This window comes from Astyanax mexicanus, chromosome 5 (assembly GCF_023375975.1).
Source record: "Astyanax mexicanus isolate ESR-SI-001 chromosome 5, AstMex3_surface, whole genome shotgun sequence".
Lineage (NCBI taxonomy): Eukaryota > Metazoa > Chordata > Actinopteri > Characiformes > Acestrorhamphidae > Astyanax > Astyanax mexicanus.
This window is the reverse complement of record NC_064412.1, coordinates 38,435,430-38,462,048: the sequence shown is the minus strand read 5'-3', so window position 1 is coordinate 38,462,048 and position 26,619 is coordinate 38,435,430. Positions and strand designations below refer to the sequence as shown.

At 36.3% G+C, this 26,619-nt stretch overlaps 1 protein-coding gene across 2 annotated transcripts in view; it reads left to right on the top strand.

Moving 5' to 3' along the window:
- Nucleotides 1-26,619, top strand: part of xirp2a (xin actin binding repeat containing 2a) — a 52,132-nt gene that overhangs the window by 4,153 nt on the left and 21,360 nt on the right. Inside the window, exon 2 of one of the 2 annotated variants that reach the window (XM_007248857.4) lies at nucleotides 13,471-13,573. In XM_007248857.4, coding sequence (XP_007248919.3) covers nucleotides 13,471-13,573 — 103 coding nt within the window. Of the gene's footprint in view, nucleotides 1-13,470; nucleotides 13,574-24,295; nucleotides 24,513-26,619 lie in introns of those variants that run through there. The other variant, XM_007248858.4, reaches the window with a different exon arrangement.

The window sequence follows — 26,619 nt, the reverse complement described above, 5'->3', positions numbered from 1 at the left end:
TTTGGAGTGCATGCAGGCAACTCTGAGAAATGTGATTCACCTTTTGGCAACCCTCTGCATGTGTGCGAGTGTGAGTGTGTGACGGAGTGTGAGGGAGTGAGCAGAACAGAGAGAGAAGGAGAGGGATTAAATATTTCCATTCTAAAAAGGAACAGTTAGTCCTTTCGTGTATTTGCTGCAGGAGATGAGAGAGAGAGAGAATCGCTGATTCGCAGAAATATGAAGATCAGATGAAGTTCAACCAAAGAAAACAGTTTTCAAGTTTTCCACAGTAAAACTCATCCTAAAATGCTAATCATACTTTTTACCGAAAATCACTCCCATGCTCCTGTTCTAACTCTAATTGTAGATCACTTTGATGCAGTTTTGTCTAGGATAAGCAGGGTAGAGGGAGCCAGAGCAAGGTAGAGTGAGATAAAGTGAGGTTGAGCGAGGTAGAGTGAGGCGGAGCAAGGTATATTGAGGTAAAGGGAGGTAGAGCAAGGTTGAGCTATGCAAAGTGAGGCAGAGTGCGTTGGGTGTGGTTAAGTGAGGTAGAGAGGGCAGAGCAAGGTAGAGCGAGATAAAGTGAGGTAGAATAAGGTTGAGCAAAGCAGAGTGAGGTAGAGTGGGTTGGGTGTGGTTGAGCAAGGTAGATTGAGGCAGAGCAAGGTAGAATGTGGTAAAAAGAGGTAGGGTTAAGGTTAAGCAAGGCAGAGTGAGGAAAAGCAAGGCAGAGTGAGGTTAAGTGGTTTGGGTGTGGTTGAGTGAGGTAGAGCAAGGCATAGTGAGGTAAAGGGAGGTTGAGTGATGTAGATTACACATTTTCTTATCTATAACTACATCTAACTAGTAAAAACTCCAGTTATAGATTTGTAATTGTAATTCCAGATATCTCCATGTCCCTATAAAATTTCTGACAAGTAGAAATGCTAATTTAAGATGTGCATTTTTTTGTGTAAGTGCATATTTTTGTCATATAATTTTAGATATTTACAACTTGAGTTTTGACCAGTAATAATAATATTATTGATATCTAAAACTATGTTAAGAGTTTTAATTAATGTATTTTTGTCAATCGTCAGTGTGCCTTATAATCCGGTGCACCTTATTTTCAAATGTTACAAGCCATTCTGCTGAAGTACAGCGTTACAGAGGAGTTTCAGTTTAGTTCTTCAGCACCGAGACTGGAGCAGTATTAGCATTAGCCGCTAACCGAGCTAAGCGCTACCTCTTCTGCTGTTTAGAGTTTTATAGAGTATTATTGGACAGTATCCTGCGTATTTACCTTGTTAAAAAAAGCTATGTGGGATGAAACGCTAGCTAATATTGCTCTGGCTTACTGGAACACTCAGCAATCCTAAGTGTCGGGCAGCGGTTAGCCGCTAATGCTAATGGTGCTGCACCCAGCTTCCCTCTTTACATCTGGAAATCTAAGCTTACTGTAAATAAACGGAAACGCTTTTCTCACTGAAATCTGTATAGATTAATATCCAGCGCTCTTTAAAAATAAATTACTTTCAATGTTGTTTTTTTAAGAATTATACTTTACTTAACTTAGTTACTTTGTTAGCCACTCACCACCCCCAGCGGCGAGACCTGCTGAACCACAACGAAAACATGGTGACACCCCTGTTCCTTCCTAGTGTCACACAATGTGCCTTATAATCTGGTGCACCTTATAGTGTGAAAAATATAGTAGTCAAAATTACAGTGGCGATATCTGCAGTTACACTTTCTACTAGTAATAAGGTTATTATAGATAGAGTATAAATGGAGCATTACTAGTAACAATATAAAACACAGTAAAATTCCATATAAATCATTAGTAGCATATAACTAGTTAGATTTCATTAAGGATGCAGAATTGTCCTGGTAATTTAACTTGTCTGGATGTCCTTATAGATCTTTATATGTGATATTATATATGATTATAACATTTCATAGCTCATAAACTTAATATTTTAACCAGTATAAACTGGGTTAGGACCGGTTATAGCTGATGTGATTTCAGGCTAAAACAGCTTGCCATACTGCTGAACCATCACCACCAGACCAAACTAACACACAGTAGCAACAAAGACTGCAACTAGTAATAAAAGAGCGGTGAAACTGCCACTTCAAACACTCACACACACACACACACACACACAGCCCACATGCAAATTACAGGGTTATATATAAGAGGGCCAATGTTGTGGAGAGAGTCCAGAAATAAAGTTTAAATAACAGTGTTACTTTGCCTTTTTGTGTGTCTGCATGAAGTGTGTGCATGTGTGTGTGTATGTGTATGTGTTTGTGTGTGTGCTTCCTGAGGTTTCCCAAGCCTGCATGAGTAATTTTTGACCTTCCCTGCACAGAGAAAATATATAGCCATATGTCCACATATATTTTAAATATATAGTTTTGTATACAATATACGTACACACCATATATTGGACACATATGCATAATACGCAGGTGACATTGGCATAGAGCTCCAGTACACAAAAAAATCCTCAAAAAAAGCCTACCGAAATAAACTTAAAAAAATTATTTGATTCTTTTAGCATTAGTTAGGTATTTCAGGGTAATATAACATTGAATAAAATCTAAAGCAGCCACTGTGATCTAAATTAAGTTTTTCTTGGCTTGGAGTTGTAGTACACCAGATTGAACCGTGTCCGGTTTTGTTTTGTGTGTTTTTTTGTGTGAGCTTTAGGCCACACTGATCTGTGAAGCATTTTGTGTGATGAATCATCTGAATGGCTCTACACTGAGGAGAGTGCTGGGGTGTCGCTGGTTTCTCCAGGCTGGATTAAAGGATGGGAGAAGGCAGATTTTGTAGAGATCTAACTGTCTCAACAATCTGAAACATGACCTCTCTATTCCCCAGCGCTGTTTAATAATTCACATACTTTCTGCGCTCTCTCTCTCTCTCTCTCTCTCTCCCACACCCCCTCTCTGTCTGCTCTTTCTATCTCTCTCTCTGTCTTGCCCACCGCCTCTCACTGTCTCTAGCTCTCTCTTTCTCTCTCTCTCTCTCCACCGTCTCTCGTTATCTCTCTCTCCCCCACCACATCTCTCCCTCCATCTCTCTCTGTTCTCTCTATCTCTCTTTCTCTCTCTCTCTCTCTCTCTCTTCCCCTACTGCCTCTCTCTGTGCCTCTGTGTCTAACTCTCTCACTTTCCCTACAGCCTCTCTCTCTCTCTCCCCCACTGCCTCTCTTTCTATCTTTCTCTGTATCCCCCCCCACTGTCTCTCTGTCTCTCTCTTTTTGTCTCTTTCTTCACCACTGCCTCTCTTTCTGTCTCTCTCTGTTTCTCCCCCACTGCCTTTCTCCCAATTCAATTCAATTCAATTCAATATAGGTTTTTTAGCATGACTGTAAATTACAGTGTTGCCAAAGCATTATAACAAGTAACAACAACAATGGCATATGAACATACATAACAGACATAATAACATTTATAACAAAAATAATTATTATGATTATTATAATAATTATATTATTTCTCAATAATTATAATCATTATAATCATATAATAATAATAATTTTCTCTCTCTCTTTCTCTCTCCCTCTCTCTCGTTCTCTCTCCACCACTGCCTCTCTTTCTCTCTCTCTCTCTCTCTCTTTAATACTTTATGAAGCAGTCAGAGGAACTGACAGGAGGAGTGGCAGGAAGCTATGCTACACTTTCCCTCATCCACTCATTATAACCCCACATGCACCACAGAACAAGTTGTTGTTTGATGTATAAATAGTGAGTTATATGACTTTGAATGGGGCAGAAAATTACTTGGATACAATTTTATAGGCTTATTTACCACACTGTTATGACTGTAACAAAAACATTAATTATGCTGCATTCGAGTGGTGTTAGAAACTGCGATCTATTGTTTGTACCAATAGTTCATTGCACTGGGACAGCCAGTGAAGTTGTATTTACAAGTGGGAAACTCCAAATTCTAAATGATACATAAGATGTTTGTAAATTGTGAAATCTGAGAACTTTATCTTTTTTTGCACATGGTTAAATCTGGAAATTTTTATTGCATTCATTTTAACGCTAACGTAGATCTATTTAGCGAGTTGATTGGGTTCATTGGGATAGTAGGTAGTACTTTTTTACGTTGAACTATGGATTTAATCTCATTACTAATTTTTTCTCTTACCTCTCCTTCCTCTTTTCATTCTACTGCCTCTTTCTCTGTGTGCAGTGTTTTATCCCTGTTTACTCTTAAAAGTCATGTTAGGTGATTGAGCTATTTAAGGTGATAGCTGTGGTTAATTTCCTCCATTAAGGCTTCTGTATCCAAGCTTCATCATATCTAATGCTAACGCTCTCCCTGAAACCATTACCATATTTTATGCACTATAAGGTGCACCAGATTATAAGGACACTAGTTTTCCTTCTAATTTATCAGGTTTTCCTGCTGGGTGGCGAGACCTGAAAAGCTAATCTAAGCTAAGTAAACAAAACTGTAATATATATTTTAAAGTCAAACGAGTGCTGGATATTAATCTACATAGATTTCTTTCTTGAAAACTGTTTGTTTAGGTGAGTAAAGCCCTTCTGTTTTTTTATGGTAACCTTAGATTTCCAAGGCTAAGGCTGCATCAGCAAAATGTTGTCTGTAGTTTATATAATAAAACAACAATGTTAATTTTACTAAAACATATACCTATAAATAGCAAAATCTTCCATCCGAGCAATATAAGCCTCCTTGTTAATAGGTAGAGTATTCTAATATATTACTTTTGCTCAATTGCTTAATTGTGTACCTAGTGGTGCAATACCAAATAGTGCTGATGCAGGATATTTAATTGTATTCGACATAAACATTCAGGTCTAAACAGCATAACAAAGTTTAATAATTTTAAGAGCCAGAAATAAATTTCCTTGTGTAAGTTATCCTGGAACACTAAAGGTCCTACATGTGAGATTTTTGTCTGTTTTTATTAATAAATGGAATATGTTTTTTATGGTTTATAGTGCATATTTTTATTACATTGTACATGTACACCATATTGAAGTTACCCTTAATAAATTAGGTCAAAAAGCCATTTCCTGTTTATATTACATTACGTAACACTAAAGGGCTGCATCTGAGCTCATGCTTTATTTACTCACTCTTACATAACTTAACTACACATATCATTGGTGTGACAATTTTATTCCAGTTACTGAACTATATGCTTAGAGTTCAAAGCGTTATTAACTATAATGCAGTTAAAATCACTAGAGGCAACAGACTGAAAGATCCACCAGATGGCAGTGTAATATTTGGACAGTCTATGCATACCTAAATATAAATAGGACAGCAAATCATTGTGTGAAATCTGTGCTCCTAAGGCTTTAAACAGGAATCTTATTAAAGTATTTGGGGATTTTGAGGGCCATTTTGTTCAGACATTACCACGTCCAGTCACATCCACGGCTCGTTACAGTGGGCTATTGAGAGCGGCTTATTTGAATAGGATTATACAGCAGTGCCATAATAAACAAATGATGCTGACATGATGAATAGAGACAACATAAACATGAGCAGACTGAACCTTTCCTTGATAATATCTCATCATAACAAACATATTTACAGAGCCACAGCGTGAACGTCTGCTATAATCTCCACACAGATCAACAGGTTTACTGTATGACCTACATATATACATTAGTATAACGTGCCTCTGTTGTCTGCAGCATAGTTACTTAAATGTTATTCAAACACTGTGCTTTTTGTATATTTTATTTTAAAAAAATTATTTGATGATTATGGGTTGCCATGTCTGCAATGCTACTTGGTTAAGTTAAAAAAAAAGTAAGTGGTTAAATATACTGTTATATAATGTTTTCTTAAAGTTATAAATATAAATGCATATTAAATAAAATTTAAAAAAATTATATATATTTATTAAAGATATTTTAAAAACTATTTTGCTATTTCAAATACTCATTTAGCTATTTTCATTAAAGGTGTCTGTCAAACCATTGTTTTTACATTCGTTTTAAAATCTCTTTTTTTGTGTAAAAAAAACTGCTCCAGTGATCTGGTATAATGCAGCTTTAGTCCGGTGGAAGAGTGGGCAGGGAGAAATGATATCATTTTGGTTCTTGCTTATCAATATTTGATGCATGTTTAGAATTTCACCTAATATTTTGTATAGGGTCTCTATTCATAGCTGAGGTAAAGCTGCCCACCCTGTTGTGGTAATATATTACAGTGATTAAAAAAAAAAAACAAGCAAAATGTATAGAAGAGCAAACAGTCTTTTAGCTTAGCAGCCATATGTTAGTGGTTAGTTACCCCAGTGGGCTAATGCTATGCTAACATTTGTTTAAGGCTAAACAGACAGTCTGAGTCTGTGAAGATGTAGTAACTGATCCCAAGCATAAACAGTGGTCTTAAAAGCTTAATTTACTTCAGTTTATTCGAATAGACTTTATTAATGAACTTCAAATGGGTGTTTATTGGCTTCTTGCTGATATTCTATGGTACTGCTCTGCTAGATACAAAGCTAACATTAGCTGATTTAATTGTGTTACTGTTTATATCTCAAACTTCATTCATATTACTCTGCTCCACAGGAAATGTTGCACATTTACCTTTAAATCCAGTGTGAAAATGGACTTGGGGTGTAGTAAACTTGATATGAGGAAAAAAACTTTTGTTAAAAAGCCCACCTCCATTTATCCCCAGCATTGTGAAATACAGCGCTCCCAACAGGCTTCAATGCTATGGTTTACACCATTAACAAGCTCAAAGCAGCTCCACATTAGCTTTATTGGTAGAGTTCTAAGGTCCCTGATGTTTATACATATATGTATATACAGCTCTGGACAAAAAAAGAGACCACGTGAAAATTACATTTAAAAGGTTTCTTTGATTTTACCAAATTAAAAACCAGTGATTAAAAACCAGGGTTATTCTACCAAATATTAGTTTCTGAACTATAAATCTTTATGAATATTAATTTGTTTTCTTTGCATTATTTGAGGTCTGAAAGCTCTGCATCTTTTTTGTTATTTCAGCCTTTTCTCATTTTCTGCAAATAATTAATCTAAATGACAATAATTGTATTTGGAATTTGGGAGAAATGCTGTCCCTAGTTTATAGAATAAAACCACAGTGTTTATTTTACTCCAACATATACCTATCAATATCAAAATCAGAGAAACTGATTCAGAAACTGAAGTTCTCTCTTAATTTTTTTCTAGAGCTGTATATCTATATATACAATTTACCAGAATTATTTAGTTCCAAAGTGAATCAGTTGTTACTGAGTGGTATTAATTACTGAGTGGTATTATTGAAAAGTCTTAAAAAGAATTGAAAATTGTATTCCTCCATTACTGCAGATACACTGTGACTCACAGTATAACCACAATACTGCCACTATCCTACAGATCAGTCGTTTTGAATGTAAGGCTTAGCTAACAGTAGCAGTCCAGCACCCAGTCGCCCGCTTAAGTACCCATATCCCTGTAAGGCTAAATATAGGTTAACTGGCACACGGTAGCCTCATGTCTAAAAGTGAAGGAGCTGATAGTCGTGCTGTCATCCAGGCCTCTGTAAATACTCACGCTAAAGCTATGAGTGGAGCTGGGTTAAATGAAGCTTACGGTGCAGTTCACTACCCTTACGGCTTTGTTAAAAAGATACGGTGCAGTTAGTCCTGCCTGCAGTATCTCGGCACTCTATCACGAGATGTTCGGCATGCTGGTGGCATGTGTGTATATTTGTGTGTCTGTGTAAGAGGTATGGACAGATATGGACAGATATGATGTCACTGCCATTATATAATACTTCTCATTTTTGTTATTATTAGATCTGAATATAACAGGGTATGGACAAACAGAACAGAATAGAATAGAATAAATATATGTCAGAATAGAACAGATCAAATATGAATATATTAAATTAGAATACTGACATTGAGAATAGAATAAAACATGTCAGAATATAATAGACTAGAATAGAATAGAATAAAATAAAGCAACACATGATAGAATAGAACAGAACAGAATAGGGCAATACACGACAGAATATAATAGAAGAGAATATAATAGAATAATAAAATGGACTAGAAAAGAATAGAGCAGCACATGATAGAATAGAATAGAATAGAGTAGAGTGATTAAATGGACCTGAAGAGAATGGGGCTACACATGACATAATATAATATAATAGAATAGAATAAAACAATAAAATGGACTAGAAATGAATAGGGCAACACAGAATAGAATAGAATAGAATGATAAAATGGACTAGAAATTAATAGGGCAACACAGAATAGAATTGAATAGAATATAATAGAATAGAATGATAAAATGGACTTTAACAGAATGGGGCACCACAGGACTCAATAGAATAGAATAGAATAGAATAGAATAGAATGATAAAATAAACTAGAACAAAATAGGGCAAACACGTGATAGAATAGAATAGAATAAAATAGATATTTTATTCCTTCACAAAGTAAAAATAGAAAAGAATATATTATATATAGAGAATATATTACCTGTATATATTAAATTAGAATTCTGACATTAAGAATAGAATAAAACATGTCAGAATATAATAGACTAGAATAGAATACAATAAAATAGAATAGAATAGACCAGAACAGAATAGGGCAATACACGACAGAATATAATAGAAGATCATATAATAGAATAATAAAATGGACTATAAAAAAGAGCAGCACATGATAGAATAGAATAGAATAGAATAGAATAGAATAGAGTGAGTAAATGGACCTGAACAGAATGGGGCAACACATGACACAATAGAATAGAATAGAATGATAAAATGGACTAGAAATGAATAGGGCAACACAGAATAGAATTTAATAGAATATAATAGAATGATGAAATTGACTAGAAATGAATAGGGCAACACAGAATAGAATTGAATAGAATATAATGGAATAGAATGATGAAATTGACTTGAACATAATAGGGCAACACAGGACACAATAGAATAGAATAGAATAGAATGATGAAATGGACTGGGACAGAATAGGACAACATATGACAGAATAGAATAGAATTGAATAGAATGATAAAATAAACTAGAACAAAATAGGGCAAAACACATGATAGAATAGAATAGAATAAAATAGAATAGAATGATGAAATTGACTGGGACAGAATAGGGCGACACGTGACAAAATAGAATAGAATAGAATAGAATGATAAAATAAACTAGAACAAAATAGGGCAAAAGACATGATAGAATAGAATAGAAAAGATATTTTGTTCCTTCACAAAATAAGTTCAAATAGAAAAGAATATATTATATATATAGAATATATAACCTGTATATATTAAATTAGAATACTTACATTAAGAATAAAATAAAACATGTCAGAATATAATAGAACACATCGAGTAGAATGCTTTGCAATAGCAGAGAACAGATCAGAATAGAATAAAATAGACCAAAAAAGAATAGTGGAATAGAATAGATCATCATAAAATGGGATGGAATACATCATATTAAAATAGAATGCATTGTAATAGTAAATCATATATTACCATAAAACAGAATATAGACCAGAATAGAATAAATTACTATGTCAATAGAAAATAATAGAAAATATCATAATACAACTTAGAAACAGAAAGAATATAATAGATAGAATAGATAAATAGAACAGATGTAATACAAAATACATCATAATAGAATAAAGTAGGTCCTTATAGAATACAACAAAAAAGTAAGCATTCTGGTGAAACATGGTTTTGTTCAGATCTCCAAATCTACAGTCTTATGTATACACATATTATTGCTTCAGCAGAAGAAAGGCTGGTATGAATGATATTCTGTGTATGATGTTGTGTGACTGAGCTGATGTCGCCATGCTGTTCTTTTAGTCTAACTCCAGCTCAGTGACTAATGTTTAAAACTGTCCACTTATCATCAGAGCCTGCAGAGTAACGAGAGCCTCTCACTGCTGCTTACACAAACAGGAAACCCCCTCACACATACACACACACACACACACACACACAGCATTTAACCACGAAGAGCGTTCCTGAATAGATCTTAAATAAAATGACCCTCAGTGGAGGTCAGTGTGAAATCACCACACAGCAGCGTTCGCTGAATCACGGCCTGTGGCTCTAAAAATATGCAGGCATATGATTATGATGAAACTGCAGCTTGTGTTTAACCGGAGTTATTTTGATAGAAATGTTTGCTGGAGCGAGGCTAACTCGACCAAGGCTAACTGTGGACCTCAAGTAGACCTCAGAGGAAGAATAAAATCAGCGTTATAATAACATTTTAATAGCAAGTGTTTTGTGTTGTAATGATTGTGTGGGTTTTAGAGCTATACTATTTATTAAATTGGTAAATTGATTTGTCTACTGGTTATATTGACAATTTATCAATTAATATGAACTTTAAAGATATTTTTATTGAACTAAATTTGGAGTATCCCTTTAATTTAAATTGCTTATTTTATTTTAAAACTAGTGGGACCAGGGTGTATCCCAATTGAGTACAAATCTATCTATAATCACTCTATAAGGCGCCCTGGATTATAAGGTGCACTATTAATAAATGTCTATCTTCTGGTCTATTTTAATACATGAGATGCACTGGATTATGAGGTGTATTATGCAACACTAGTAAGGAACAGGGGTGTCGCCATGTTTTCCTTCAAATTCAGCTGGTTTCGCCGCTGAGTGGTGAGACCTGTAAAGCTAAGATAAGTTAAGTAAACCAAACTGCAAATGGATGTTAATCTACACAGATTTCTCTCCCGAAAACTGGGAAGCTCTTCTATTCATTTTTAGTAAGTGGGTAATGCTAATGCTGCTCCAGCAGTGCTAGCCAGGGTTAGCAGCAGGCTACAAGCTGATAATACTCACCGCTGAACAGGGAAAGAAAAAAAAAATGGTAAAAATAAATAAATAAATGAAAATGTACTCCCTAGTATTTTTTTTGTGGTTTAGGCTGTAGTTATAACTGTAGGGGAAAGCAGTAGAACCATTTAAAATATTGTTATGGTGTGGTTTAGCTGTAGCCTTTCAACACTAGGGTTAGTCAGTCATTTCCTCCTAACCCTGTGTGTGTGTGTGTGTGTGTGTGTGTGTGTGTGTGTGTGTGTGTGTGAGACTGATCCCACCTGTTTCCCGCAGGGCTGTGACCTCTGAGCTCAGTATAGGCCAGACTGCTCGGCTCTGTGTTTATATAAGTACGGTCAAAACACTGTAACACCACTCTCTAAAACTCACCCTAGACTCTAGTGTGTGTGTGCGTGTGTGCGTGTGTGTGTGTGTGTGTGCGTGCGTGTGTGTGCGTGTGTGTGTGTGTGTGTGTGTGCGTGTGTTTGTGTGTGTGTGTGCGTGTGTGCGTGTGTGTGTGTGTGTGTGCGTGCGTGTGTGTGTGTGTGTGTGTGTGTGTGTGCGTGTGTGTGTGTGTGTATGTGTGTGTGTATGTGCGTGCTGATTTCCCTGCTGTTGGTATGCTCTTATCCAGCTGAGCGGTTGTCGTGGAAACGCTGTGGGGAACATATTTGATTTGCAAATATTTTTGGAAAACAAAGTAGCGAGATGAGATGGAGAGAGGACAGAGATGACGGAGGCCGATAACTTACAGCTTAAATGTTCCCAGTTATAGATACCTTAGCATTAGCCAGTAGCCTAAAGCTAAGTGTGAAACTAAGCCATAATGAACTGATCATGATTGGATTTTTAAAAAGCCTATAGCATGAAAAAGTCATTTCATTACTTTATTAAAAAAATATTTTGTTTGGAAAAAAAACTCAAATGGTAAGAAACAGAGCTTTTAAACGGCTCTTCATTTCCAAAATCGGCATCTACTCCAGCTTTAACACCATGCTGTCAGTACCCACACTCACTCCACAAAGCTGAGCTTATTACAGTACCCTCACAATCACAATGTGGGTTTCATAGGATATACTAATGAAAAAGTTACAAAATGAACCAATCACATGGTGAAAATACGTGAAACAGGTGAAATACGTTCTAAAATCGTCAGCGCCCTGCATTACTTTCCCACCGCGCTCCACAAACCAGCAAGCTGATTGGCTGTTTCTCCGGAAAGGAAATTTATTTGGGCTTTGATTTGGCGCCCCCTCTAGTGCAGCGCCCCTATGCGTCGCATACGCTGCATACCCCCTTTTTGCGCCACTGCACGGAGAGATGGCCTCGGTCCAGATCTACTGAACCATGGTGTAAGTGCAATTACAGGAAGTTGAGAAGAAGAACTCCCCAACTCCTGCATCATCATTCCAAAGTATCCAATCCACAAACATGCGGCATGAATGTGAACAGTAAAATCTGAATTCATGCGTCTTTTTGCTTTTATGCATGCACTATGTACCCACACATCTCTTGGTGCAGCTGTGCGGCTATAGCTGCAAAAACAGCCAAAGCAAACAGCCTGGTCTTTTTTCTCCTCCTCGATCTGAGCATGAACTTCAGACCAGCTGTTTACTCTCCACTCCAGCAAAAGATGCTCCACATATAAGCTGCTATCACATCCATTTCCCTTTATTAAGTTAAGAGTCTTCTCTCAAATATGACATTTTTTGTTGTTGGTGAAAAAGGCCATGTTTATACACGTATATTCGTTCACATTACACACAGATACAGGTCACTTACATTTGTCAGTGTGAACCGTCAAGCCAAATCTGATCTGAGCAAAAAATTAGATTTAAACAATGTGGCTTGTAGTGTGAACGTAACCTTAGATTGTGAGAGGAAACCTACAGGAGAACACGGAAACTCAAACCAGTTAGGGACTTCACCCCAAGACCCCAGTGCTAAAATGCACTGTAATATGCTCAAGTCACAATGCTTAAATTATAACAAAACATTATAATGCCTATTACCAGATTTACATTATATCAAAAAATAAGACGTTTCAGTAAATTAACAGTAATGATTTTTACTTGATTTGTATTGACAGGACTAATCAGAGTACATGTCTGATTAGTTATTGAGTTAATGATTTAGAGCTGTAGATTTCGAGTCTACAGCAATACTGAACTTCACCGCTGCTGTAGAATAAAGTGTTCCATTTATTTAGTGCTGCACACCAGCACTGCTCTTCAGTCAAGGACATCAGTGTTTACTCAGCCAGGTTAAACCAGAGAAACATTCCACCCAGACTTTAACTTATTAAATTCCACTGCTGATATTCTGCTCAGCCCCGCCCACTGCAGAGGTACTGATCAATTATTAATCTATTAATATTTCCATTATTCATCAACTTCCATAAAATTACTGTGTTCTAATACAGGCTGTGAGGTTATGAGAAAGAGGAAATGTGGCCCATATCTATATCCTGGAATGCACACACACACACACACACACACACACACACACACAGACGTTTGAGGTTGTGCTTTGCACACATGGGTAACCCTTTCTGGTACATGCAAACTAATGTAGGCAGCAAATTTTTATTTGTGTAACCACCTCTCCCTTCCTCCCCCCATCTCTCTCTCTCTTTCTCTTTCTCTCTCTCTGTAGGAAGTAAAGGGCTCTCCCTCCTCTGTTAGGAGATCTCTGGATCAAAAGGGTAGTACAACATCTGTAAAAGAAGTGTCCAATCAGAGTGAAGATATGAGTATCTGTAAGTACCCCAGCTCTCTTTGTCTTCATGTCTGGCTGTGGTGATTTGGTTGTGGCGGTTACTGTGGAGTGGTTAAATGTATGTACCAATTTTTTTTTATATACTATTTTTTAATGACTGAGGTTGAAAATGTGTTTTGTTTCAAAATACAGTTGTTTTAAAATCAAAAGTTCAGACACACCTTAAATCAAGTTTTTTTTTATTATTTTAAACTTTTCAGGATTGTAAACGAACACTTCAAACTATGAAGAACAACATGTTTTTTTTTAAACGTTAAATCTTAAATTTTAGATTCTTCAAAGTAGCACCTCTTGCTTAGATTGACAATCTTGGCTGGATTTTCTCAGTCAGCTTTATGAGGTACAGTCACCTGGAATGGTTTTCAGTTAACAGCTGTGCTGAACTTGTCAAGAGTTAATTACTTGTATTTCTTGTCTCTTAATGTGTTTGAGAGCATCAGTTGTAAAGTTGTGAAGAGGTAGAGTTGGTATACAGTGAAAAGCCCTATTTAAGTAATGTTCTAATTCATATTATGACAAGAAAGTTAAGAAAAAAAATACTTGAAGAAATGAAGGTCAATCAATCCCAAAAATTTCAAGAACGTTGAAAGTATCCTCAAGTGCAGTCACAAGGGCCATCAAACATTCCCCCGGGAAAGAAAGACTAAGATATAGTTACCCCTATTGCACAAGATAAGTTAATCAAAGTTATCAGCCTCAGAAACTGCAAGTTAAAGCACCCCAGATAAGAGCACCTAAATGCTTCCCAGATTATTTTGCTTTGTTTAACACTTTTAAGTTATTATTTTATTCCTTATCTGATTCCTTATAGTCCAAATATCTACAATATTAATTTACAATGTATGGAAAAAGCTGTATATTTTTTTAGAATATATTTTTCATTTGATTGTTTTTGTACATTTGCAGAATAGACCAATTTAAATGCTCAAAAAAGACACTAAACACTTGACATATGTTAAAAATTATGAATAAATTGAATGAATGATTTTGACTTCCTCTGTACAGCAAAAGTATTGGAACAAAACTCTTCATCATTGAATTCAGGTTATATATACAAAAAAGAATGGTAGAGTTAGAATCATGGTACTGTCATAGGATGAAACTACTACAACAAGACAGCTGATAATTTTTTTTTTTTTTTGTGTGGAAATGTCTCCAATAATTTGCTGATCAATAACTGCAGAGCTCCAGACCTGCTGTTATAGCTGCAAAAGGGGACAGACCCCACAATAATGACTATGGATTTAGAATGGGGATGTCATAGAAGCTCCTGTAGGGGTAATGCTTAAATGTCCCAACACTTTTGTCCATGTAGTATATATTCTGTATGTATATGGATTTAAATCATGCATATGTTTGGGCCTGAAAAGCAGAAAACTGGAACTGTTGTGAATCAAACAACCTACACAATGTTTTCACCAAATTGTTATGAATAGCTGCAGTCATTAATTCATTTAACAACAGAAATAACATACACCATTGTGATCCGGGCAAATGTTTTGACATGCTAGAAAATCTATTTAGACACAGCGGAATGTCATTAAAAATGGCAGCTCAGGGAAGCAAATCAAATCACCCATACCATTACAGAAAATTAAAAGGAGGAAACCGTACTTAAGGCATCATCATAAGTAACAGTTTCCTCAAAAAAATATTAGAACAGTGAGGCTGATCCCTTTATTTCTGCTGTAGACTGAAAACATTTAACATTAGGATTTAACATTAAATATTAATATAATGATCCACTGTGTTATATCACGTCCAAAATCAGTGTAGTGTTTTACCCGGAAATCTTACAGCACTTCATTCTTCCCTCTGCTGACAATTTCATTTTCCAGCAGGACTTGGCACACTGCCTATACTGCCAAAAGTACCAATTGGTCTTCTATTATATTCCAGTGTAAGTCATTATTATCAACAATAAAATAAATAAACACTTAAAATAGATCACTCTGTGTGTAATACATTTATATAATATATGAGTTTTACATTTTAAACTGAATCACTGATATAAAGTAACTTTTCAATGTTATTTTATTTTTTTGAGATGCACTTGTGTATGGTATATATTAGTATATTGTAAAAGTCAATTTCAAAAAACAGCTTAGAGCTGGTAAGTAACAATGGAAATAAACTAAGCTTTGGACATAATTTAAAAATGGAAATTTACAAAGTTTTTGACTGTAGTAAAGGAGTATTGGAGCAGAGTATATTACTGCCCTCTCTACTGCAGCATTTACACAACACACAGCAAACTAGAAAAATACACAGAAACACAGAGAACTATGTAACTAACTATTAAAGGTAAAGTCTTTTGTTTAGAGAAATTACAGATGAAGCCATAGCCTACACTTTTAATATTCCTGGGAACTGGGGAAATCTGGTACAGATAGAGTCAGGTCTGGCTGACCCACATGGCAATATCACCTTTAGCTTTTTAGCTTAACGCTGGACTAATTCTCAGTTTCAGCAGAGAAGTGCAGTAATAAAGTCATTGCTAAGATATGAAAATAAAAAAGCTTGTTTGGGCCATAGAGCACTGCTACTGGGTGACTAAAAAAATGCGGTGTTATAAAACTCTTAGTAGTTTATATAACACATATAAAATACAAGTGTATGATTTTACAGAGTTTATAGATTTGATAGAGCTTTTATAATGCCCAGGCATAAGGCATTATGGAACTTATTTTGTATAGGGATTACCTATAACTTATAATGAATCATCATTTAATTAATACAAGACATTTTACCCAAATATTTTTTTTTGATGAGTGTAAAATACATATGGGACACATATTCTCTCTGTATTTGTTCACATATTGCATGTGTTTGTGTATATGTGTGAGAGAGAGAGAGTGTATGTTGTCAAGATGACATGATTGAAGACTCTTCTCTGTTGTCTTGTGACACTGTGATGAGTGTGATGACAGACAGGGCTTCATGTGTATTTGTGTGTACTTCCAATCTGTCCGTCAACTCTACTTTTAAATAGACAACCTTGTTTCTAGTGTTACTTTTCTTGTTTGCTGGACTTACTCACTGTTGCCTCGCAAATCCACTGGCTGGCTGACCCCCCATTACCACCACCACCACCACCACACACTGAGACATATTTTTGACTTGATATTCATCACTGGAGTGTTTGTTACTGCATTCCTGTGAGTCAGGAGGTCGTTCTGCCTGGAGACTCATCACGTCATGTTTAAGAATGGACGTGGCGGATGAGCAAATGTGTAGAGACAACTATATCATCTAAAAAATGTCAACAATGATGTCATTATTCTGCACTGAATTGGTTTTATATATATATATACGTATATATATATACGTATATATATATATATATATATATATATATATATATATATATATATATATATATATATATATATATATATATATATATATTCAGCTCTGGAAAAAATTAAGAGACCACTTCAGTTTCTGAATCAGTTTCTCTGATTCAGTGCTCTGTGCTATTTATAGCTACAGTGCCCTCCATAATTATTGGCACCCCTGGTTAAGATGTGTTCTTTAGCTTCTCATAAATTGAGTTTTGTTCAAAATAATATAGGACCACGGTGGAAAAAAAGAGTAAAATACAACCTTTAACTCAAGTGAATTTATTCAGTAGGAAAAAAAATCCCACATTAAGAAATAATTATTTAACATCAAATCATGTGTCATCAAATCGCTAAATTTCCTTCGGGATCAATAAAGTATCTATCTATCTATCTATCTATCTATCTATCTATCTATCTGTGTGCCACAATTATTAGCACCCCTGATGTTAATACTTTGTACAACCCCCTTTTGCCAACAAAACAGCACCTAATCTTCTCCTGTAATGTTTCACAAGATGGGAGAATACAGAAAGAGGGATCTTTGACCATTCCTCTTTGCACATTCTCTCTAAATCATCCAACGACCTGGGTCCTCAGGTTTTCAATGGGGTTGAGGTCTGGGGACTGAGATGGCCATGGGAGGAGCTTGATTCTGTGTGCGGTGAACCATTTCTGTGTAGATTTGGCCACATGTTTAGGGTCATTATCTTGCTGAAAGACCCAGTGACGACCCATCTTCAGCTTTCGGGCAGAAGCCACCAGATTTTGTTTTAAAATGTCCTGGTATTTTAGAGCATCCATGATGCCATGCACCCTAACAAGGTTCCCAGGGCCTTTAGAAGAGAAACAGGCCCACAGCATCACTGATCCCCCCCCTGTATTTCACAGTGGGCATGAGGTGCTTTTCTGCATACTCAGCTCTTGTGTTACGCCAGACCCACTTAGAGCATTTGTTGCCAAAAAGCTCTATCTTTGTTTCATCTGACCAAAGCACACGGTCCCAGTTGAAGTCATAGTACCGCTTAGCAAACTCCAAACGTTTGCGTTTATGATTGTGAGTGAGAAATGGTTTCTTCCGTGCATGCCTCCCAAACAGCTTGTTGGCATGTAGATAGCGCCTGATGGTTGTTTTGGAGACTTTGTGACCCCAAGAAGCTACCATTTGTTGCAATTCTGTAACAGTGAGCTTTGGAGAACTTTTTATTTCTCTTATCATCCTCCTCACTGTGCGTGGTGGCAAAATAAACTTGCGTCCTCGTCCAGGCTTGTTTACCACTGTTCCAGTTGTTTTAAACTTCTTAATAATTCCTCTGACAGTAGATATGGACAGGTGTAGGCGAGTAGCGATTTTCTTGTAGCCATTGCCTGACTTGTGAAGGTCAACACACATCTGCCTCACTTGAATGGTATGTTCCTTTGTCTTTCCCATGTTGAAGATAAATGGCCTCTGTGTCACGTCATATTTATACCCCAGGGAAACAGGAAGTTGTGAATTACTAATTAAATGTTCCTACATACTCTGATCAACTTCGTAAACTACTGTAGAAGTGACAGAAATACTTTTATTAAATTTATTTCCTAAGAATTGTTAGGGGTGCCAATAATTGTGGAACAGGTGATTTTATGAAGAATAATTATTTCTTAGTCAGGGATTTTATTTCCCCCTTAAAATTTACTTGAGTTAAAGGTTGGACTTTACTTTTTTTTCCCATCGTGGTCCTATATTATTTTGAACAAAACACAATTTATGAGAAGCTAAAGAACACATCTTAACCAGGGGTGCCAATAATTATGGAGGGCACTGTATATGTTTGAGTAAAATGAACATTGTTGTTTTATTCTGTAAACTACAAACACTATTCAATATTTGTTGGAATAACCTTGTTTTTTAATCACATTTTTATGTATCTTGGCATGTTCTCCTCCACCAGTCTTACACACTGCTTTTGGATAACTTTATGCCACTCCTGGTTCAAAAATTTAGTTCAGCTTGGTTTGGTTTCTTCCTCTTGATTATATTCCAGAGGTTTTCAATTTGGTAAAATCAAGTAGAAACATCATCATTAAGTGGTATCTTATTTTTTCCAGAGCTGCATATATACAGTATATATATATATATATATATATATATATATATATATATATATATGTTCTTAAATTTAGACCAACTGCTCTACAAATTCCATATAGGACCCTTTGTATTTCTATAATTACAGACTGTAGTCCTGTATCTGTTTTCAAAGAGCGGCAATTATTTGGGTGGTTCTCAGCACTGCAGTGACACCGACGTGATGATGGGTGTTAGTGTGTGTTAGTGTTAGTGGGCTGGTACGAGTGGATCAGACACTGCAGTGCTGCTGGAGTTTTAAACACTGGACTGGGGAAAGTCCACCAACAGTGTTCTGAAACCACTGATGAAATTTTATTTTATGTAGTTAGCACGTTTGCCTCCCAGTGCTTGGGTCTTAGGTTCAAGTCTCTATCTGGATGTAGTTTCCATTTTCTCCCCATTACTGTGTGGGTTTCTTTCTGGGACTATGGTTTCCCCCCACAGTCCAAAAACATGGAGGTGAGGTTAATTGAATAATATGGATGTGTGTATGACTGTGTGCTCAGATATGGATTGGCACTCTGTCTTGGATTGGCATTCTCCCCTCAGTGCCCAATGCAGTCCTCCAGGTGGACAGTCATATCCAGTTGATAGTACGCTGAGCACAGTTGGCTACCACTTCTCACCAGTGTGTGTGTGGATGAATGTCGAGGGGTAAATGGTGTAAATGTCTCTGACTTTATATCTACAAGGTGGAGTAGCTAGATAGGAGTGTCTAATATAGTGGACGGTGAGTGAACACAGTGTTTAAAAACTCCAGCAGCACTACTGTGTCTGAACACACTAACACACCACCATGTCAGCGTCACTGCAGTGCTGAGAATGACCCACCACCCAAATAATATCTGCTCTGTGGTGGTCTCTCCTGTGGGTTTCTAATCATTGACAAACAGGGTAAAAGGAGGATAATAACATTTGCAGAGAAAGTGAAGAATTAGAGTCTGTAATTATACAATTATAAATGTGTCCAATTTGATCAGTGGGACTGATATGATGGTCAGTTAATGTACAAGCAAAGAGGTGGTGTTAATATACAGAAGCAAATGAGACTGGTCTGTTGAACTGTTATTCAAATAAGGTGCTTTATCAGGTTGCTCCTATCTAAAGTGCGACAAGCATAAAAAGTCAAGATATTTCCATTGCACTTTCTGTATTACTTGGCAATATGATGTAATGGAGATATTTGCATTTACTTTAACTGAAACAAACCCCTATTCCCTGAACTACAGTATCTAAGAAAGCTGAACTTTAGACTCTCCTGGATTTTTGATATTTGACTTAGAATTAGACCAAGACTCACTGAGCCAGTTGTTTAATTAAATCGAAGTTAATACCTAAAATATTACAACAAGACTTCGCCCTAGGTGTTTAAGAGCATTTCTATTGTTCCATTTATCAATTTGGACAAAATGTAAAGAAAAACTGCCAGATTGACATAAAACATAGACATATTCAGTGAGGCGAGGCGTCACGATGCCCTTTGCTTCTTACATCCTGTGCAAAATAGCAAACAGTCTACTTTTACGCCTTGCGCCTGTGCTGTTAAAATAGCGTCAGAGTTCAGGAATAAACTGATGGGTGTGGTGGTCTGATAGTGAGGTGTGTTCAGGTAAATTTCTGACGTGTGTCTATTTTGGTGGCGGAATTTTGTTAGATTTGTTAGATTCCATTCCTACAGGTGTGGCATGCGTGCTGTGTACACCTCCGCACATTAAACACACACATTGACACACTGCAGAGCTAAAACCCTACTTTTAACTCAACAATAATCAGAATAAAGACACTCAAAAGCACAGCACTGATAAGATTTTAACGCGCAAATAAGTCATCATCAAGCTCACCTGCCTCTTAAAGGGAATTGCAAGTGACACACTGATTGGTTTATTTCGTGTTACTCCCAAAACATACCCATGATTAATTGAGAGAATTGGTTTGTGCCTTTTGCGCATTTCGAGATACCCAAGGTGTATTTTTTGCACTCTCACAATACCAAAGACCACCGACACGCCCTAAGTCCAGCTGCATAATCCACGATAAAACTTGCCCAGTAGCTTTAATTTGATGATAACTGATCAAATTGTTTTTAATTTGTCTAAAAGGCAAATGTTTATCTACAATCTCAAGAACAGAGTACTTTATGTACATGTAATGTATTGTGTTATTACCAATATTTGCTATTACTATTTAGCCTTTTTCAAAATATTACTAAAACTTTCCTAAAGAGTCTTAATTACACTGTTAATACTGTTTACTTTTAAAGCATTTCATATCTCCAGCCACTAGAGGGACTTATCTTAGACTCCTCTTTCTCTGCTGTAGAAAAAGCCTGCTTTGATTTAAAGGGAAAAATTTAAACCTGGTCACAGAGCTTACTCTACCAAAAGTTTGTACTAAAACATTTCTAGTAAATTATATTAATTAACGTTATAAAAATATTTATAACTTGATTTATACAGTCAGATAATCAGCTTAATGCATTTAATCACTGGATGATCTATTTAACTCAAAATGATAAAATATAAACATTTGAAAATCATTTAAATGAAGTGCATGACTTTATTTTTAGTGTGCACGTCTGGCCCACGTCAGAACCTTCCAGCCTTCCTATATTTACAGCCCACCCTTCACCCACTAATGTATTACTTCCCCCATTGTCTGGTGACATCAGTGTCTCTGTATAATGGACTGACTGACTCAGAGCTGTCATACTGTACATCCTGTACAGAGAGTCATATCTTACATTATATCTTTGAATGTAATCTTTGTCAGTTTGGCGCTGCACTCAGAGCTGAGCTTTATTGGACTTTATCCAGCCTGTATTAAATTTAGACAATTATGGCAAAAAGTAGTGTTCTAGTTCTCGAGTCTGGTCTCAGTCTCGAGACCAAAAACGAGCAGTCTCGGTCTCGTCACTGACTCGATCTTGGTTGGAATATGTCTTGTCTCTGTCTTGGGGTCATTAGAAACTGAACCTTTTTCTATTGTTACTGAACATCAACAATTCATTCAAACAGACCATATCAGTCCTTTTTTCTGTATAACTAACCTTAGTGACAAGCTAGCTAAAATAATAATGTTACCAGGGAAAGAAAGAAAGTTAGTGACGAGCTAGCTAACCTTAGCGACGAGCAGTTTGAGGGCAATGTTTTTTTTTTTACATTTTATGATAAAAATTAATAGAATTTTATTCAGTTGACTTCATGTGGTGACTTCTGATTAAGTTTTAGAAAAGACACAGATTAAGCATAATTTTGATAAATAGAGAAAATACTTTATTGTTTTTAGATTTAAATATTAATCTGGTCTCCATCTTGGATTTAAGATTTGGACTTGACTACTAAAAAGTCTTGGTCTTGACTCGGACTCGGCTCTTGCGGTCTTGACTACAACACTACCAAAAAGTATAGACTTAGACCTTTAGAGCTTTTCTTTATCTGCTTAGACTTTGCGTCGAATGTTAATGATTTAATGATTAAAAAAATGAGTGTTATCACTGTGTTGTGCTATCACTCATTCCAGCCTGTGATCTGCTGTAGGATTTTCATGAGGGGAGTCACTGAAATGACTGGAATGCTGGTGTAATAGTCCAGTTACATTCTGTTACTCACATACCCACCCCCAACACATACCCACCCCCAACTTATCACACACACACTCATACACACTTATTCCCTCATTACTACTATGTGCCTGCCCATAATAAATTAGGAAGACTCATTAAAATGACACTTTCTTGGTGACAGTTTTGTGGTTTTGGGGATTTAGTGACCTCTCTGGTGAGAATGTGTAGTTTCACAGAGCATGTGGACAAGCACTTTTATGCAGATTCATAAAAATAATTTGCTGCGTGAAATTCTGTTTGTGAGAAAACTGTTTCGTTCACTCTTTTTTTTTTATATGAAATATGAAATAATCTTAAAATTACATCCAGCAAGCCAACCAGATCCCTCTGTTTTTTTGCAATAGAATTTGACAGTGCAGAGATGATGGTGCCAGAACACTGAGACAATTCATTAGAATATTTTACCCTTCAAAGCTGAGGAATACTACTGCTTTCAGTTTAATAGAAAAACTGCTGTTTTAATAGTAAAGCATGCAAATTATGTCACTGATTTACAATTATGTAAATGATGAAAATTAATATTTTTCTGAGATGTTAAACATTGAATGGGGTCAAAGGTTGGACTGCAAAGATAATAGCAAGGTTAAATAAGAAATATGACATACTAAAGGGGTGTGGCATATCAATTTGTACACAATATTGTTTTACATTAGCGTGGCTATTAACTGTGAAGCTTTAAGGGAACATTTTGTATAATTGTTTATGTTTGCAGTTTATTAACATGTACAATTTTTTTAGTAGATTTTGGATATCGTCGCTGTCCAATGAAAAACGCTTATCTCCAAAACAGCAACTTTACAGGAGAGAGAAAAAATGTTGTAAACTTTCAATGGAAGTCAATGTAAAAATAGTTTATTTCAGGTAATTTTGTTTCTATTGGTCTGTTAATCAAGAAATTTTGGCAAAGTGTAAGGGACAGTTTGTCTGTTCAAATTATGTAGTAAACTAAAAATCGACAAAAATGGAGATTTTTTTTTATAGGACAGTGACGATATGTTTTGTTCTAGTAGTATATTTTGCTGCATAACATGTTTGAGGTATTTATAAGCTATTTGTGTAGTCAAGCTCAGTGTCTTTGAGGTATTTGTGAGGTACATGTGTAGTTTAGCTCAGTGTCTTTGAGGTATTTGTGAGGTACATGTGTAGTCTAGCTCAATATCTTCAAGGTATTTTTGACTTATTTTTGTAGTCTAGCTTAATATCCTTGAGATATTTTTATGTATTTGTTAAGTCTAGATCAGTGGATTCAAGGTATTTCAATATCTTTAAGATATTTTTAAGGTATTTATCAAGTATTTATGTAGTCCAGTTTTAGGGTTATATCGGCCGCCCCTAGTCTCATTCTCAGACTGTGTGTGTGAGACATGCGTGATGGTAAATGAGTATTTGTGTGTGTGTGTGTGTGTGTGTGCGCGAGTGTGTGTGTGAGTGAATGACACCGTCTCTCTCTATGACTTCAGGTTAAGGGCATGTCTGGTAGCCGGGCTAAAAAAGGGACCCCCATTGCTGCCGATCCTGGTCATCTTTTTTTAAAGAGACGAGGTGCATAGAGGCTGGTGATGGGGGAGGGGGGGGGAGGGGGGTAGAGGAGGGGGGGAGTCGTCTAAAATAAAACCAGCTGTCTCCGTCCTCTGCCACTCTGAGGTGAACAGGACAGAAGTCTGGAGCTGGTCTCCAAGCATATACATATATACATACAATTATACACCCACACACACACTCGCACACTCACACACACACACAAGGAAAGGCACTGTGTGTCCAGGTTAGCTGAAAACTCCAGGTGGGATCTGTATCTATCGTCCAGGTGACGCTGGTGACATCAGTGGTAGACCTTTATTAGGTAAGTGCTGTTTGACTGAGATGGGCCTAGTGTGAAGCATGTGTGGCATGACTGGAGATTGGTATCAGTAGAGATTTAATAATTTTATTGTCAAATAATTGCTATTTTAAATTAATGTAACAAGTGAACTCTCTGGTACTATTGTTTACAGGACATGCAATAGGGAAGTAGACTAAATTTTATATTAGACCATGTGTTTTCTCTACCTCAATATCTTTGCAGTATTTGTAAGGTATCTGTGTAATGTAACTCAATGTGTTTGAGGTATTCTTTAGGTATTTGTGTGGTCTAGCTCAATATCTGAGGTATATTTATAATCTATGTCAAAATCTAATGTATTGTTTTAGGTATTTGTGTGGTCTAGCTCAATATCTGAGGTATATTAATAGTCTATGTGAATATTTGAGTTATTTTTGTAGGTATTTGTGTGGTCTAGCTCAATATCTGAGGTCTATTTATAGACTATGTGAATATCAGAGGTATTTTGTAGGTATTTGTGTGGTCTGGCTCAATATCTGAGGTAAATGTATAGTCTATGTCAATATCTGAGGTATTTGTTTTAGGTATTTGTGTGGTCTAGATCAATATCTGTGGTATTTGAGGTATTAGCTTGATATCTTTGAGGTATTTGTGAGGTATCAGTGCAGTGTAGACTAGCTCAATGGCGTTTGTGAGGTATTTGTGTAGTTAAACATTATTATTATGATATTCTTATCCTATGCTTATGATTTAAATTGGATCTTCTGCAGTGTTTCAGGCTTCAGGCTTTGAGACCAGAGAATCACCCTTAGCTTATTAACATTGAGCCATTTGACTCTATCCTTTGATTGAATCAGGCCGCTGATATGCAGGCTAGTCAAGTCTCCTCCAGTTAGCGAGCAGCCATTAATTATGTATCGTTAGCTCACATGTAACTCGATTACATCACAGTGAAAAATGAATATTGATGAGAGTAATTTACATGAGGACAAAGTAATTAGAGAGCGGACAGTCGCTCGTAATGAGTCACTCTATTGTTTTGAAAGGGAAGAGTTTCAAGCGGCTACAGAATTACAAGAGCACTTACGGCAAGACTTCTCTGAGGGATTCGTTTCTTTGGCTGTTGTGCTTAAAACACAGAGAGGTCTGTAGAAAGACTGTAAAAAAATCATAAAAAATAATAAAAATCTCCGAATAGAGTCTGTTGAGGAAACACAGGCTGGCTCAAATGGCCTGTATGCCTGGGGCCTCAGTAAGTGCTTTTAGAATAGAAGAGAGACAAATGTAAGAGCTCTCTGAAGTACCGCTGTACAACACAACAACAATGAGGTAGACATGCTGTAAATTTGTACTTAAAATATCTATGTATATATACATATAGTTTTTTGATTATATTTGAAAGACCATTTTTCTTTATTTTTTGCTTTGTTTGCTTGAGTTGCTAAAAGTCATGGGATAGCAGTCTGTAACTTGATGATGAAGCATTACTTCAGGGAACGGCTTGAGAATGCCCAATCTTGTGTAAGTTGTGAGGTGTTATCTTGTTTGTGAGATTGATTGAGCAATAGCCAGCATGCTCATGGCAAGGTGATGTGAATTGTCGTCGGAGATGAAATAAGGTCTGAAGGAGGTCTGAATGAGGTCGTTGGGGGCATATGGTGGGGACATTCCATTTCCGTAGATACGTGGATGCTTTTAATATTCCTCGATCTACACTGCCACGTGTGACAGTACCAGGATTATCAGTTCCAGGCACTGTATAAAGTACTGTAAAATACTGTAAAGCCAAAAAGTGCTATGTTTATTTAATTTACTGTTTAATGTGATTACCTCCTAGTGAAATTGTGTTCTTTTTTATGATTTAAAATTGTCTAAAATTGCAACAAATGAAAGAGAATAATAATAGTCTAATGGCAACTTGCCATCTTGAATAATGTTAAAGAATATGGATTTCTGGAAAGGCTCTCTCTGGTGCTTCCGACATTTAGGAAGTATCTCTTCCTGGGATCTCGCTCTCTTTTTCTCCCTCTGTAATATGAGACTCAGCAGGCTTTACTATAAAGGACATGGTTTAATTTTATCTACTGCCTTGACTCCTCAGACTCCAGCAGAAGAGAATGGAAATTAA